At 38.1% G+C, this 18,265-nt stretch overlaps 1 protein-coding gene across 1 annotated transcript; it reads right to left on the reverse strand.

Annotated features, from left to right (window-relative positions):
- Positions 1-2,494: 2,494 nt before the first annotated feature.
- Positions 2,495-18,265, reverse strand: LOC139969198 (glutamyl aminopeptidase-like). Its single transcript, XM_071974080.1, has 20 exons — positions 17,355-18,265; positions 16,881-17,022; positions 15,281-15,412; positions 14,843-14,963; positions 14,507-14,661; positions 13,570-13,683; positions 12,891-13,025; positions 12,003-12,068; positions 11,567-11,632; positions 10,314-10,501; positions 9,903-9,994; positions 9,253-9,383; positions 8,634-8,689; positions 8,016-8,163; positions 7,564-7,643; positions 7,022-7,123; positions 6,401-6,571; positions 5,842-5,982; positions 5,317-5,398; positions 2,495-3,405 (listed from the first exon to the last, which is right to left on the reverse strand). Exons 1-20 carry the CDS (start codon positions 17,912-17,914, stop codon positions 3,262-3,264), a joined length of 2,826 nt encoding a protein of 941 aa, XP_071830181.1. The 5' UTR covers positions 17,915-18,265; the 3' UTR covers positions 2,495-3,261.

The raw sequence follows: 18,265 nt of genomic DNA on the forward strand, positions 1-18,265 counted from the left end.
ACGTTTGGGCATCCTTGAGAATATATTTGGTTTGAGTAACCATATCCTTCTCATTTAAACTTGTTTGTCTAATTTTTTTATTTATTTAATTTAGATTTGGTTAGATATATTAAAATAGAAAAAGTTAAGAGGGCCTGATGTTTCGAAAATAGACATGCACAATAAATGAGAGGTGGGATGGAAGGGAAGGGTGCTTAAAGGATTATAAGGACTGTGCAAATATACACTCTGAGGGGTTTTACATTGGGAGCTAATTAGTATTGGAGTCAGTAAGGCCAAAGGAAGGATAAGGTATAGGGAAGCCTATGAAAGTGGAAGTATGAGATGTGAGAGGATGGAAAAGGCGAAATGGGGGGATGGTTGTGGCATGGAGAGTGAGATGAGAAGGGGTAGTTCATTATCTTCTGAGTAATGTTTCCTGTTCTTTATTTCAATTCGAGGGGGTTCGAGTCCTTTATTACCTACAAATGCATATGAGAATCGTTTGGGGCCGTTTGTCACATTCAATATTGCGCAATACGTACGTCACGATTCTACGATACACACGCATTCATAAACAGATATTCCATTCTCGTCAGGGGGGTGGTAGGATGACGTTTCCACAGATATTATTTTGTATGCACATATCCATGTTCATTATACGGTCAAGCACCCGTGACCATTTCTTATATTTCCATATCGTTTTCAATTTAATTTACAAGAAGCTACTCATTTTAAGCGATATTATCGCACCAATATGTTGACCGTCATCCTAGTATAGTACTGCAGTAGCCTACTACACTACAAGTAGGCCTAAGTCTAACGTTAGGTATAAAGCTATGGATGGTACTGATACTAGTGATAGGCTACGCGACGTAAGTACAGTCCTTATCAATTTCTATGGTACCGTATAAGATAAATGAATCTAACGATGCGGAATCCATCGTCTTGACCAACTGCTTAGTACCTCTCTATACCAAATCTTTTGAAACAGCAGTTCACTTACCGTGTCCTACAGTGACATTCTTTATATTGTCAGTGATTGGAACTTCCGTTTAACCCCATAGCATCCTCATTCGTTCTGCAGACTTGCCGTACGGTCAAATGTTGTAATGCTAGCCTAGCCTATGTGCGATTAAGTGTATACTACACGTACGTGAACTGTTCGTAGTGCTTATTGTAGTGCAGTACGCGTATACGGTATTCCCCACAACAGAGTACTGTCGCCCTAGTCAGCATAACAACATAGAGCAGAATATGCATAACAATAACAACTACAATTGTGCTCAGGACATTGCTTTCTAGTTTACAAGAGATGAATCATACGATAGATTAGTTTGACTCAGAGCAATTCTAAAACATGTTAAAGCATGTCACTACTTATTTAATTAAACAAACACTAATCGAAAAAACTAAGAACTTGGTCACGTGATCTTTGTTGCATATCAATTGATATTAGATGGCGATTTGTCACTTGATTTTCGTAACATAAAACAGGCGAGTCCGATAAAGCTACGCGGTACAGCGTTGACATGGTTTTAAAGCTTGCAAAACATATAGGCTAATCTAAAACCGTTTGCCAATAGTCTTTCGCATTCGTTTGACCAAGTAAGAGCGTTGCGAGTAACAGAACAACGTGTAATTTCGTGGGTTTGAAGATATTCTACACTGAGAATGACTTTTTTTTACTTTCAAACACTCAGTCCAACAAGAAAATGGAATGAAGGTATATTTATTTAGCGTTGCTGTATCGAAAACTTTTTCGATTAAAAGAAACTGGGCGCCCTAAAGTAAAACAATCGCTATAGTTGCTGGAGATCGAGAATCGATTTCCACAGAAATCAGACATTGAATCACGTACATATATAAGGGCCAGTCTGACGTTTACATATAACTCTGAAGAACTAACTTTTCTATTATAATCTTTCTTGGTGATGATTCAACATTGAAATGTGACACATTTGGAACTGTTTGCTATAAACACTCAATATTGAACTTCTCTTTATGGAGAATGTATCAATAATGCAACTTTTTGTGGGAATGTTTTGCTTTTTCTATCTAGTAACACTTTAAAGACACTAATTTCAAAGTGAACGTAGATATTGTTGATGCCGAGACCATTGTCAGTATATATTTGTGTTCAGGACGTCAATATTGTTTAATGTAAACCTCTCAAGCTCGTCATTCTTACAGAAAATATACATATTAGCCTAATTAGGAAAACCACTACAGAGTCTCACGTACGTGGTTAGTGGATTACATTATACTGCGGAGACTTGTTCAAGTCGTCAATCTTGTGTGGGAAACTGATGTTTTCCACACAGAAAAGAAATAATTTTTTACTGTCTAGTTTGGTGAATCAGTTCATCACATATGTTTCTATTACGCAGACTAATGACAATAATATGATTTTTGGCTACAGCGCTTCGTTAAACGTCAGTGTCCAGTTCTAGGGCTTACGTCACGTATAGTCTATGGATGCCGAGGCGGGGGAAAAAACACGAGACAAACAAACTACTACGTACAATATTTGTTAAAAATCTCGGTATTGGTATACAAATCATGACGATTCTAAATATGAAATACAGCCCTAAAACTTTCCAATCGTTTAATTGAAATTAACAACATTGACATCTTTCTGCCTTGACATTCTTATACGAAAATGACAGTTAATGCCATGCATATAACATTGTTGGCTATTGGAATGACATTAAATCGCATAATATATTTACTAAGCATGGTATATGTGTATGTATATGATGGTGCTATTGGCCAAGGGAGTTGTCTACTATACGTCGTATATAGTACAGGAGCAACTGAAAATCAAAACTTGCAGAAACGGTTGAATATTCAAGAATACATCAAAACATATTTCAAAATTCTGACTGAAAACTTAAAAGTATGTGACACAAACATGCTACATTATATAACGAAATTTTCAATAAACATGTTATATATGCACCTTCTAAAGCATATGTCCTTTATAATAGAAAAATGTAAATGAAAAAATTGTATATTTTCAAAGATGTGATAGAGTAATAAACACTTGATTGTGTTGGCGAGTATATTGTTATATGGGATGGAGAACTATTTGAACATAGTTTATCATTCAAATATCCTTATTCAAAAATATTTAATTAAAAGAAAACATTGTTCCACAGTAAACTACATATACTGGCCATCTACCATATGTTAGATTACTATACTGCTTCGATTTACCTTCGTCTTAATTTGTACTCTTCTGAAAGCCTTTTTAAATGTAAATATTATCTGTTGAGTCAGTTACATGTTTCTCATCAACCAGTCCTCGATCACGCCGACATTCTTGTTCACCCAATTGATATTGGTTCGGACTCGTTCTAAAGCTTGCTTGCGCCCTCTTTCGCCAGCTCCACCATCTGGATATTTCTCAAAGAAATCTTGCATCTGGAATTTAAATATGAATCGAAACCATTGAGAAAAGGAATGTGTACATTTTGCATTGATTATACAATTTATAGATTATACCATTAGCTCACCGGGTAGGTTGATAATTACCATTCACAGACGTTCAGATGAGGACAGATGATGACATAGCAACATAAATAAATGCTTTAGTATAATGTTTTAAACTTGGACAAGTATTTGAGCTCAGGGGCGTAGCGAGCGGGGGGGGGGGGTGTGGGGGTGTCACACCCCCCCCCCCAATAAGTTGGTCGCTGTCGGCAAATTTTGGGTCTGTCGGCAAAAGGAGAAAAGGTGAAGAGAGCGGAAGGGGAAGAAAGAAGGAAAGCTGAATAGAGAAAAGGAGAACGGGAGCTTCTTCCGTGCCAAATTTGACTTAAAATATGCACCAGATTGCATCTAAGGACGTTTCAAAACTAAAAAATTTCCAAAGGGGAGGGGTAGACCCTTAGACCCCTCCCCCATTTCAGTCACCACTTCCAGATCCGTCGGCAAATCAAATTTGACTTAAAATATGCACCAGATTGCATCTAAGGACGTTTCAAAACTAAAAATTTTCCAAAGGGGAGGGGGACACCCCCTCCCCTTTGAGCCCTCCCCCATTTTAGTCACCACTTCCAGATCCGTCGGCAAATCAAATTCTCCACACCCCCCAACAAAAACCCCTTCGCTACGCCCCTGTTTGAGCTTCTTAACACTTCTCGAGGCTGAAGATTCCACAGACAACCACAAGAAGACTCAGAAGCACGAAGATGATATGACATTTGGCTACATAAGGAGGTAAAAGTGTAATTGTAGAACTAGAACCAGGGACGACGGAAGAGGGTTCAATCGAGAGGGAGGGGGGAGGCCAGGGCACAAATATTGAGAGACTGTGGGACATGCGATTTTGATTTGAGGGGCAGAGCGCGCAGTTTTCCTCAGAGCTCCCCGACTTAGTAGATCCTCTGGTCAATAGGCACTTGTAATTTATTAGAAAAGAGGGCACTTTTGAGGGTTTTTCCACAAAACTTGGGGAATCAGTGTATGCTGCACCCCTCCCTCTTCCCTTCTCCGCTCTGGATATAGCGCAGACCGGGCGAGTTGTAAATTACCGGTGCACAAATGGGGCACGAAACCCAAACGATTGAACTGATCCACTACCATACCCAGTCACCTTGCATCGAGACTGTGACCGTGTGTTCAAGACGATGTTACGTCAAATTTGTTTAGCGAGTCCCTTATATAGGGAATAGATATTACACATGATTTTCGCCCAAAAGGCCGAGATACGTAATATCTTAATTAATATCCTTCTATTGTGAAGACATGTGATGCACCAATGTATAGTAACTTCACAGAATATTTTCTATTCGCAATGGTAATAAAACCAGTACGGTAATGTAGTCTGTCGTGGGAATATTGGCGACAACATCCCGCCCAGTTTTTTTTAGTCTGTGTGTGAGTAGAACCTGGTTATGGCCCTCAATTACGCGATAAGTCTATCACATTCAGTATTATGTCATATCAACTATATAGACATGCACAGTAAATCTTTTCATAAAATAAACGATTTTCATAGATTGTTTACGACGCATTCGAGGCAGACATGACGTTAAGCTTGCTCGTCCATACAGATGTACGTTCATCACGGCACATATGTTGCTGCAGTTCCACGCTTGCGAACACGGTAAGTTCTTCCCCTTTTAAACAAGTCATAAAAAAAAACTGAACGGTTTAGTTACGATATTGAGAATGTTTAAAGCTCAGCATACTGCACACCTAACACGCACGTGAACAAAGACCACAATGATACACAACTATTGCGCTTTCATCTGAGGGATTGGCGGCGTAATGTGTGTTTTAGAATGACTCTCGTAGTGAGATGTAAGCTACGTTTGATTATATATTCACCTCCTGGAGTTTGAGTTCAGTAGAATAGAAATCCGTGATTGACGGTACCAGTCGACCGAGGTATCTGTTGCTGGTTCCAAATCTGTTAATAAATTGGAAGGAAGGGGAAAGAAGAAATAATATGTTAAAGACTGATCAATATAGGTGACTTATACAACGAACATGGATGATATTAGAGGTGGGGAGGAGTGAGAGAATGACGTCATCGGGATTCTAACGATAGGATGTATAATACTTGTATTTGATATGCAACGTCTTGCTTTGGCTTGGTCAATTATTTCATACTGCTGCGATACTGAAAAGCCAATAACTATATGAAGCTCATGACTGATCAATAATAAAGAAAATTTTAGAAATTTTGAATTTGAACGGAATTTCAATTCATATCTTTACTATATATGGAGGTAACTACGTCTACGAAAGACTACCTCGGATATGTAAATTTAAAGCTGGATTAACCATTCAGGCCACGAAAGCAAGTCCTCTAGCTTCTACAAAGAAAACAAAAAATGACATGACGGTTACCTGTCCACAAGATAATCCCAATTCTTTCTGACCCAATCCCATACAAGGGGATTTCCCACTGGATTATCCGAAATGTACGTCACAACAGAAAAGAAGTCTTGAGTTCGGATTAGGGTTTCGTCCTTTGTATACTCGAGGTACCTGACGGTAAGAAATAAAGATAAATCGAAGGTGGACCGCATGTAACCTATAGCCATTCGCGGCCATGTTACTAACAACTGTACGTCACATATACGATGGATTCGATCGGGTATGAAATGGAACCACAACACTCCCATAGATCGTTAACCTTCAAGTGATGGTGTGTAGCCACGCCTAATCGGTTAATTTCGTTGCGCCCTTGCTTCATTCATTCACCCTCTCTTCCATATCTCCCTCTCATGAACCTTCATCTTGATCGTCTTGATAGATATCAACCAAACATACTTACAATTAAACTAATCGACGAAATTATATATGCACTGTACTTTAAGATGACGTCAGAGAATAAAAGGACCCAGTTCATTGCCTATGGAAGGAAAACCCTTTAGGAAAAGCCTTTAACGCGATATGTATATACCTTGAAAGCAGCCAAACCTGCCTAGTCTGGGCCATGCCATAAAGAAGACGGAGTTTCTCGGAGGCCACCTGGGAGTTTTCATATGCCTGCCACATGATATCCCATTCGTCTTGACCGACCATCTCCTGAGCACCGTATATGTAGACAATGCTTCGAATATCAGGAGCGACGCTAGACGACAGAATCAACAGAGAGAAATATGATACGATGATGTGAACTGTGTGTATAGTAGGATAATAAAACAAATGGCATAACATGACGTGACGTCATAAAGAAAATACAATGGAACATTGTTGGTATATCATAGCGCGATGAATTTTTAAACTGAAGCAAGATCTTTAATGACAGAACTTTGGTCACGTGGTTTGATTTATGGAAATTAATGGAACTGGTTGAAACTATGACATTCTTGCATAAAAAAGAAGTGAATCATAACACCTGAAAATGTGGTTCAATACTGAATAACTGAACCGCTACCCCCTCCCCCCCCCCCCCCGCTTTCGACCCTCACCGCACTCCCCTTACCAAATGTTGAATTCATCTCAACATTTACATAAGAAGTAAACATTCCAGTAGAGATTGGGGAAGTATACGTCTACTGCATAGGCCATTTACACTTACTCTCCGTCGCTTAAAAATGTGTTGAACTGCATCACTGCCTCTTCGAGACAGTCTTGGTTGCCATGACCGCAAGCGAGATCTATGATATCCGACCTTAGTAACCTATTCGATAAATGAAAGAAAATTTTAAAGATTTATTCAAAGCGGCAAAAATTTGTTCAAAATGAATTCACATTTGATTTTGTTTTCTCTATAAATAAACGACTCAGCAGACTTTGAGCGAGTCCTTACTGGTACTCATATTCTAGCATAGTTACTCAGCGTACTCGTGCTAATGAGATTGTTACTCACTCTTTTGCTCAGAGCAGTTTGCAGACTAGTAGATACGAGAGCAAATTTACTTGTACTCGTAATCACGGTGTTGTTTTAATACTACAAGGCTGCTATTGGCATTATTTCGTTCTTCTCAAAAAAGAAATGATTAAGTTAGAGAAAAAGTAAGTGACAAATATATAAACCAATACCAAACAGACAGACAGACAGACAGACAGACAGACAGACAGACAGACAGACAAAACAAATGGATAGCAGTTATGGTATACCTGTCTAAATGACTTCCAGCTCCACCTGTGCCCCAGCCAGTGCTTGCGTAGATGCTGGTTGTTTGTTTTACAACATATTCCTGACAAAAAAAATAACATTAGGCTAAGAAATGTCCCTTAAATGCTATGATATATATGTGTTTCAATCTTACCATGGCAATATTGGTCAAGCGGTTCCACAAAACTAATTTAGATAGCTTATGTCTTGAAAAAGATTTAATTTCTGACTGAATATTTTGACTCACTGTATGTCATTTTGGAAAATGAATTATTCATCAAGTACATTCATGAATATTTATAAAGGTGTCGCTTGGAACTCACTGACGTGCGGATATTAGTCCAATCTGCTAGTGTAAGATATGACACCACATAACCATTCAACCACGAGCAATAATGTATCTGTCCCTGCAAGTATTGATTTGAAGGAGCCAGCAGCTAGTTTAGTTACTTACTCTAAATAATCCGTAGATATTTTGAAAGCGAAGTATCTCACTTAACCAGGCCAGGTTGTCACTGGCGACTGTCCATGGTACATACTCAGTTTCCTTTTCTAAATAGAGCGTCATGTCCAACACAACATCGTAATTCAGCTGTTCAGCTCTGTGGTTGTAAAGAAAGTTAAACAAAAAATGGGGAAGTTTAATGACATTGTTTCAAAAGTAAATTTGACAATGAAGTTATCGCCGTACCAAAGAAATGATGCTATATGACTATATGATACTGAATGTAATTTACCGCCTAACTAGATCTCATGGTTGAATTGTGGTTGTCTGGAAGCCATGTTTATCTAACATTAGTTGAGGGCGTACTTTTCGAATATTAGATTACTTACGATGTCGTGGCAAAACACAAACAAAATGTATTGGTTATATTGTGTTTTCAATGGATCATACGGTACTTGACCCTTCCAGCTTTTATTTTTGGTTTCCTTGAGGAACAGTTAATGAAATTAAGGATATTACCGAGTGGTATTGTTCTCATAACAGTGAACATAAACGTGATAAAAAATAACTTGCTGATAAATTTATAAAGAATAAAACAGGGATATGAAAATACATAATAAAACTTACCTTCCAAGGTTAAACGCGTCATCTATGAGTCCTGCTCGGTCGGAGGCGTTTATTGCCTAAGGCAAAGATAAATAAGGCAAACAAGAAATATTATAACTTACGGAAATAAAACAAAGTTTGCTGAGCAACTTTTAGACTAACTTTTCTTTCCATATTTCCACTTTTTCCATTTTAAAATGGATCCCAGATCACGGTTCTCGATTAGGTCAGACCACAGGTGGGCCATTGCAATCCGCAAGCATTTTCTGCGGCTAGCTAAACCCTATATAAAATTTCGGCGCGCAAGGTAGTAAAGCAAATCAATTGTAAATTTCTTATGCCTGAATTAGGTAAGGGTATGAACCTATATGAAGGTCTTAATGAGGTCTAAGCACTAGGCTGTGACAATAAGGACTCTTGAATATTTCTGTGAGGTTGAAGAGTTGACTGTACACCTGGAGGAGTGGTTTCAATCTTCTCCGGCTGAATGTAAAACATTCCCCTAACGATGGGTAGGGAAGCCATGGACCCCTACCCCCCCTCCCCCTCCCAACCCTGCTCTCTCTCTCTCTATTGCGCTCACGCCACTGCCTACGGCATATAAGAAATTAATAAATACATATTCAGATGAAACACTTACCGTATGGTCACTCATAAGTTGGTCTGATAGCTTTTGCCAATTATCACTATCATAGTTGACGCGGTAAAAGTTCATTTCTTCGTAATTGGCTAGATACCAGTCGTCACCCGATGTAGGAAAAGGGATGACATCTTAAAAACAATAGATAGAATGAAACGTCATCGATTGATTCGAAAACATGTAGATGTAACAACACAGAAAACATATTATTCTAAGGCAATTATAGAAGACGTGTTGGAAATACAAATGCAAATCTAACATTGAAGCTAAAAGAATTATACATCCATAGAATGTGATCTAACCAAAAGGTTACAATTATTAACTAATATGAACTTCAAAAATGGAATACAATGTTTTCTTTTGTATGTTAAAGGTCCCTTCGTTGGATACTGAAGAAGGTTCTGAAGGATCGAAACCCTGAGGCCCTCTATTTTATTGATACAGTTAGCTATATTGAGCTATATTTAGCATAAGGTGTGCCTTTCTTCTGGTGTGTAAATTATAAAGATACGTCAACCTCTCTCATTAATTCATTCAATACCATAGGTAAGTTATAAGCAATGACAATACTCCACATTCCCCTCAAAGTTACCGTCTGTGGTGTTCTTAATTCTTGTGTAGATAGCAGTGTGTAGTTTGTTTTTACTTACCACCATCGGTATCGTCCCACTGCATCCATAACTCGTGTACTTGTGAGAGATCCGATTTATACTGATAGGTGAAGGGAATTTCCCATCTGTAACTGTTTTAACATAAAGAAGTACGTCATAAAGCATCAGTGCGAGAAAACAGTATATCATTTCTCTTACAATGTTCTGTATTGGCAATTCATCCCGGGTGAGGGAATTATATGACACCTTCTGCGCATGCCAAACAGTAACTACCGTACATTATAGCATGACATACCCGATGACGTCACTATATTCATCTGCGCATGGCAACAAGTACCGTAACTACACTTTAGCATGACATACAGGATGATGTCACTGTATGACCAGAACATAATTTAAGCTGTGCTAACGTATCATATTTCGTCAATTATGAATATTCATTAATCTTACTCGTAATCACTTCCGTAGAGTGCTGCTGACTTGTTAGCATTTGGATCGACAAGGAACCACATTTGCTCGAGTTGGAGCTCGGTGTCTGTTCTGGTTATAGTAACCACTGGAAAGCCCATTTGTTTCGTCCATGTGTGCATAACACGCGTCACATCTATACTTGTGTCGCCAGTATTGTTCACATAGGCCTATCAAAAACAATCAACAGAAAGGGTTACGTCATGATTTATTATCACAATTAGATATACATTTCAGTGTATATCCGAAGAAAAAATGCAATTTTCATGAACAAAAGTGGAAAAAAACCTCATTTTCTGGGGATATATCCTTCACAACAATGGCATTATTCCTATGGATAATAGCGAACAGAAATGTGGATATTGGGTGCACGTCAGGTGTCTTAAAGGGTGTGAAGGCTCGCGCCCAAAGAAACGTTTCATGCCGGTAATCTGACCTAGTTTCGAATGAGGTGTAACAGAAGTGTTAGACACCACGATCGTTCCCAGAAAATACACACAAGGCTTGCTACCGTCGGTAATTAGACACTATACAGTCAATACCTACAGCTACGGTCAATACCCGCAACTCAGTGTACATAGCAGCGATGGACATCTCAGGTCTAGATAAAAGATAACAAGGTATCACGTTTCATTACTGTCTGCATTTTCTAGCGACAAGAAGAAAACTTCACTTGCAAGCAACGGAAAGTTAACTTTTTCAGAACACGGCACGCGGTTTGGGGCCAGTCTTCAATGCCTTTAAGGTGTGATTACAAAAATATAATATTTGTGGCTTATTCAAACTAGCACTATCACTCCAATGGGACAACTGGTATTATCACAATCATGTATAGCCCCAGTGCAATCAATCAAACTCAAGTGCAGTTAAGAATCCCTTTTTTGTTCACTAGTATTTTCGTTTCTAGTCGTTTAACTTGAATGCATTGGTATCCCTCACTGGAACGAGTGCAATCATTCAGCTCATATTTATTAAGTAACTAAACAGTTCGCCATAGAGGTTTATAATTATGCAAACTAAGGCAGAGGCGGCAGAAGAAGGTCCATTCCAGAGGTGGGGCACAAATGTCGAGGAACAGGGGACATATGACCCACATGTGAACTTGAGGAAGGAAACCCCCAAATCACCTCAAACCTTGCCTGCAAAATGGATCTGTTCTGTGTATTCTGTCGCGTAAATTACTATTTTGAATTATTAAATTGAGATAGAGATGTTACATTAATATACATATTTACCTCTTGTATACGTTCGTATAGATCATCGCTGACAGCCGTGCCGAACTTGAAATCTTCCAAATATTTCTGAACAGAAAGAAAAATCATATTATCATCGGTTAAGTATATATAGACAATAATAGACCATTTTAATTACAAAGACAATTAAAGACCATAGCCGTGGCCTTTTACAGTGGCCATCCTCATAAGCAATTCTCATTGGCATCACGTAAAGATTACTATTAAAAGACGTATTCATCATACCTTTAATTAAGCTTACATTTCCTCATCAAAATTACGAGAAATAACAAGAGAAGTAAAATATGAGAAAGAACGCAACAAAGTTCTATCCAACGAAGCTGATGTACGAGACAGCCCCCTTTAACTTATTCATTGAGAACGGTTAAATAATATAATGTTAGAACTATTGACATTTAAAGTGGTGCAGACAACTCACCGTAACTCCTTGGGTAAAGGATTCTTCTCCGATGAAGTTGTTTAACATCCTCAGAACCGATGCCCCCTAGAAGAAAGAGTTTCAACTTTTAGAAAATCAATAACAAAGACTGAATGTTTGTCTATGAATATTTGTCAACAAAATCGGACCTTTAAGTTACAATACTACTAATTTTTTCAACAAAGATGAAGGTGCTTTTGTGTTACTGTTAATTATACCCACGTTGCTCGGCTAATATATAGGCTATTGTAAACTTCCGTGCCCACCGCAAAATTTAAAAATCGTAAAATCGTGATAATGAATGTATATAATGTTTCCTTCGAGAATTACCTTCACCTCAAAAGCACACCCACAAATACCCAAAATGCACCTGGCCAGCCACCCCACCCGGTTCCCCAATCCGACCTTTCTTTTCCCGCAAGTAAAAGATGGTAAAGAGGGGTTGGTAAGGAAAGTCTGTTTCCGTATCGATTTTGACCAAAACGTGTGTAAGATCAAATCGGGTTAGAATGAAACACAGACATCTAGTAATAGTGATTAAAAGGGTGAGCGTTTCCCTCACCATACCCACTCTCACTCGACTCCTAACACACAAACTCTTTGTGATGTGATATTTTCTGTTCAATATAGGTCCAAAACTACGGTCATTTGGAACGAGTGTTACTGACAGTATAGATGAGACCTATTTAGAGCTTAAATTTGCCCTTTATGTTTTAGTCGTGGCTAGCAATGAAACAATGCTGTAAACATAGTTGGATCTGCGCATGTTTATAACTTAGTTCCTGCATTGGTTATAGTTTGTTAACGACAGGGTGCATTTACTTTCAGTACATTTTCTCTTGAAATCACATATCCACGTTCAGCAGAGAAGTGGAGTAGTTAACCCACCTTGCTGTATGGGATAGAATCAAATACTTCGTTGATTTCATCTGGATTTTCCAGTTCCACGATTATGGGATGAGATGTTGTGATTTGGTCAAGACCAAATACATACAGCATGTCGGTGGGCACGAATTGATCAAACTGCCGAAAAGAAAATATTAATTCATATTTAGTAAAATAGTTTATTGTCTGAATATAGTAAGTGAAAAGTGTGTAATATAAGTTTTCGAGTACAAGTATACATATCTAAATGTACTGGATTACGAGTACATGTATAAACACGTGAGAGATATAAATATACTCGATTAAGAGTACAGATATCAATGTAATCGATTAAGAGTATAAATATAAATGTACTAGATTATGAGTACAGGTATCAAGTACAGATATCAATGTACTCGATAATGAGTACAGATATCAATATACTCGATTACGAGTACAAATATAAATATACTCGATTACGAGTACAGATATCAATGTATTCGATTATGACTACATATATCAACGTACTCGATTATGCGTAACATATAAATGTACTTTATTACAAGTATACACAAATGTACTCGATTATTTATAAAATATATGTATGTAACCGAGTACGAGTACAATATTGAATCGAGTAGTCCGCTTTCCTCTGTGGATAAATTATCGAAATATAATAAACTATAACTGATGGAGGTCTTACCATCTGCCAATCTGGTTCTACATGGTTGGCGCCGATGTACTCTACGTAACTGGCAAATCCCTCGTTCAACCAGAGGTCGTCCCACCAGTCCATGGTTACAATGTTACCAAACCACTGTCAAAGAAAGATTGTTAGTGTCAAATGTCATTGTTATGTTATATATCAAGGAATAAGTTTTGTAACATCATGTCCCTATGGCTCACAAATATATAATATATATAATATATGTATAATATATATTTAGATGCATTTTGTTTCAAGGAGGCATAGGAAATTATACTTTTAACAACGATACGTTTATGGTTCGTCATATAATTCTCGCTTCCGTATGACGTCATTTTCTAACTTGTACATAATTACTACGAAAACAAAAACTGTCAGATTATTGAGTAATAACTTAATAAATACAGGGATATTGCAGCTTTATTGCCTATAGATATCAGTGATACAAGGAACCCCACATATAGTTCATAAAATATGGATAAATTAATAGGTAATGCGCATGCTCACTAAACGGATAATAAATACTAGTTTTTCCTCATTATTACACAGGCTAAAACACAGCCTGCCAATTTTTTTTTGAAATACTTTTCTCTTCTCTCCTCCGTTCTCCTCCGTTCTCCTCCTTTCCAATTCCCTTCCCCTCCTTTCCCCACCCCTTCCCTTCCTTTCCCTTCCTTTCCCCACCCTTCCCCCTCCCTTCCCTTCGTCCCTCCTTCACTCGAACTGCTGTTATAAATTTGGTACTCCGTTTTTTTTCTTTCCTGCATTTAATGTTTCACACTGTGTATACGTTCATTAAAATTATCAAATTGATTAGACTGAACAAGATAGTGACAGTCATATATTAAATAAAGGTTGTTTCAAAATATTGTCACTTATTGATATTTCTGTAAATGACACGTGACCAGGTGCATAATTCTATAAAGGAACTCACCATATGAGCCAGTTCGTGGGACACAACGCTAAGAATTCGTTGTTTGTTCGAAGCCGAAGACTCTTGTTCGTCGTATAACATATAGCGTTCCCTATAAGTAATCAAACCCCAATGTTCCATCGCACCGGACGAAAAATCAGGAATAGATATCATATCTGTCGGAATGGAAAATATTTCAACTTTCAAACTTGAATATTTTAACTTTTCATGAGGGCTACCCCCGAGCTTATAGTTAACTTAAGACATAGAATATGATAATCCTGAATGTTTCTATAAATTTATACTATTATAAAAACCTACCTAACTTACTTTCCAAGTACAATTTCTATTGCATACCTAGTTTCGGAAGTGGATATTCAACTGCATAGTATTCTTCGAAGAAATCTGTTATTTTCGCTCCGGAATCTAAAGCATAATCCGTCTGGTTGATCTGGAAGTCAGGTGCGTAAACTGAGAACTAGAAAATATCAAAATATGAATTATCAATCTTATAAACATATAATTGTGTCTTCGAAACATGTTTAAATATGAAATTGATTGATTGATTAATGTTGAAGTTTACTTTGGCAAATCAGAATAGAGAGAGATAAGAAAGTGGTTAATTCTCCTGATAAAGCTGTTGGAATTTTGAGACCATCGAACATCTTCTCTAGTTATGCATCTTCCATTTAATTCCATTTTATTCTACCATTTAATTAAGATTTTAAAGGGAATGAAGGCATATGATGGAAAATGTTGAACACAGGTATGAGTCATCGAAAACGAGATATTTACCGGTTTGCCACTTTTTAACGTCTTCGTTTTGCTTTCAAAATCACAGACAATGAAACAAGCTAGATAGGAACTCATCGCAACAGACTCCGTGAACCTAGTTTTGACTCGATCATCGCCAATGTCGGTTTCGCTCTGTCAAAAACAAGACAAAAATTGGGATTAATGAGATTTATTAAGCAAAAACCCAAACAATGTCAACAGCAACTCTAAATAATTATCATAGTCATGGCTGAGTAATCTTTATTTTTATTTACCATTAGTGAGATTATGAAAAGCCCCTCCCCTGTATCGAATGCACCTCCCTCTCTGGTGTCATGGTTTCACATAAAGAGGGCAAGATTCCATACTATACACTGTAGTTTCGGTTAATAGTTAAAATTTCCTTTATGTTAAAGTATGATGTTACATATAGATAAACATAAAATAGATGATATGTTTTTTTGTTTTTTTTAGTTTGGGAGCGGTTTGCTGCAGCATGTGCAATTATTATTGAAACATGGAACCTAGTTGCAGACATGTACAACAGCATGAGTACATGTAGAGTTCCCCTAAGTAAAAATGAGTACACAACGCGTAAATAAGCTAGAATACGAGCACTATGCGGACTAAAATCTGCCTTGTACGTAATTTGTAAATTATTCATGAAATGTAAATAAACAAGTATAGAGTAACCAATAAAACCAAAACTACTACCCTTGATATTATGATTCATTTTATGACAGAGTCAATCAAGTAATAAACTTACACCTACCCACTTCACACACACACTCTAATTGCACACATATAGCCATAAGGCATGTCTTTGTGAGGCTTTAAAGAAAAATGATGTTTTCTGTTGTTATTTTGATCTATTTTTCTTTCTCACCGTGGCAGTAAATTGCACCAACCATCTTTAGACAAAATTTCCCTCGAAAGTATACTTAGATGTTTAATAGATATCAACCAAAATCCGTTCTATTTCGTTTTCAGAACTGCATCAATATCCAATACTATATACAGTAAACACTAACATACAGAAACGGTGTGGCAGTGTGGAATACCCTCTGAATATTCTATCCGGGGATACTCTACACTAGTGCAAAACTTCCGCATAGAAAAAGTTCCCCCCCCCCCGTTTCTTTAGAAAACCCACTTTGTATTTTACTGGTTTATTACTTTGTATTTATTCCATTTCTTATCAGCTAGTACAAGAAACAGTCTTGTTAAGAATTTGAGAATATAATGGTACACAAGCGTCGGTTACTACCTCATATTAGAAACTGGATCAAGACACGCTTCAAGTTTATATAAAGTTTAAATACTGCTACACTATGAGAGAGAGAGAGAGAGAGAGGTGGAGAGAGCACACACTAGTCTATTTACTTCGCTGTCAAAAAGGTCGTTCTTTCTTATTTCACTTTGGCAGAAGGCTTTACACTATAGCCTCAGACAAATCTCTGGAATATAATAGCCAAGGGCAGAGCTTGAACTCTGCTACACAGATACCAAGAACGACAATATCTAACAACAATACAATTCAACCAGTATGGATAACACAACGACAGCCCATTTATATACAACCCTATGTACTCTGTACAACATAGATCACTCCATAGTTTACCTCAACATCCATATTTGACAGGGCAATGTACTTCTTATCGTGGACGAGAGTGGTGATGTATGTAGCTTTAAGGTTTGGCTCATCGAAGCACGGAAAGGCCCTCCTGGCGTCAGTTGGCTGGAATTTACTTGTAGCCAAAGCCCTGTAAGAGGAAAACAAGCAGACCTGATGAATTGGTAAAGAAACAGAGATATAAATATATGCATTCAATCATATATACAGAACCCCGTAAAACATACATCCTTAGCGGCCCTATATACGTGTCCTATATAATCGCTTTGAATACTGGCCTCTTCCATTCATGAGCCCAGATACCTCACCCACCCTCCCCCAACCTTCTACAACTCCCACCCCAATATTTAATGGCAAGATTTGGAGGTATCCCCCCCCCTCCCCCTTTTCGTGTCCAGCACTATAGGGACATGCCCCATATCGTCTCTATTCCCCACAGATATCTAAACCACCGTGACGTACCTCTCTTCACCATCTGGAGTTGTGTAGGTACTCTTATAGAACCCAACAATGTGCCCAAGAAGCGAACCCGTGAACGTCAGGGAGATGGTATACTCTCCTATAGGGAGCGCCCCTCCCACATCGAGGACATAAAATTCATTCTCCGGGTAAAAGAATTCGTCGACGATATTAACCGCTGGACCGCTTTTGGGAGTAATTTCTGACGAAAGAATCGTCATCTCCTTGATGTGAACTCTCGGGTATTCTGTTGGTTCCGTAACAGTGATCTCTATCTGGACGCTACCTGTAAAGTTATTGGTCACGTCATTCAGATCTGGGTCTAACTCGAGCGTATATCGAGTGGGTTTGATGCCAGGGGGTAGACGGAGGTCCTCGTAAGGTTCCGCAGCGCGGCGGTTGCGATCCGCTGCACCTTCCTCTAAAGAACTCTGAATTTCAGGTTCTACACATGCTGGTGTCAGTCCACACATGAGTCCCACAAAAAGGCACAGGATGAGTACTAGAAAGGTTATTGCCCAAAACTGACCGGTCGAGAGGTGAATCTGATCGTTTTTCGCCATGTTTTCACTGCACCGGTTTTTGATTGAAGTATATCTAGATGTGCCAGTCAGCCGAGTTTGGATCTAAACAGGTCAGCAACAGAACAAAATCACTTTCTCTATATAGTTTTCCAGACGGGACACGGGTATAACAAAATAGTCTGAATGCTCTCAGCTGTTTGAAATCCTCGTACAGACTATAGTTGCGAGGCTTTATGATATATGAAACTTTAATGATCGTATTCAGCGTGTGGTTCCTTCGGTTATGAAACTATTAGTTTCTTTCAGCGGAAACACAAATCACTTCTGTTATATCAACTCGGTGACAGTTCGAGCAACTCGCCTCTTACTTAACCGAAGAAATGTGACACC

Source organism: Apostichopus japonicus, chromosome 6 (assembly GCF_037975245.1).
Source record: "Apostichopus japonicus isolate 1M-3 chromosome 6, ASM3797524v1, whole genome shotgun sequence".
NCBI lineage: Eukaryota > Metazoa > Echinodermata > Holothuroidea > Aspidochirotida > Stichopodidae > Apostichopus > Apostichopus japonicus.

Bases quoted from the DNA above. Each gene is read 5' to 3' on its own strand.
- LOC139969198 (XM_071974080.1), bottom strand. From the start codon at position 17,914: ATGGCGAAAAACGATCAGATTCACCTCTCGACCGGTCAGTTTTGGGCA. The intron at 13,684-14,506 runs GTGAGTTCCTTT...TTTCTTTGACAG, and splicing joins CCCACGAACTGGCTCATATG to TGGTTTGGTAACATTGTAAC. The intron at 6,572-7,021 runs GTAAGTGTAAAT...TCTGTCGTCTAG, and splicing joins ACATTTTTAAGCGACGGAGA to CGTCGCTCCTGATATTCGAA.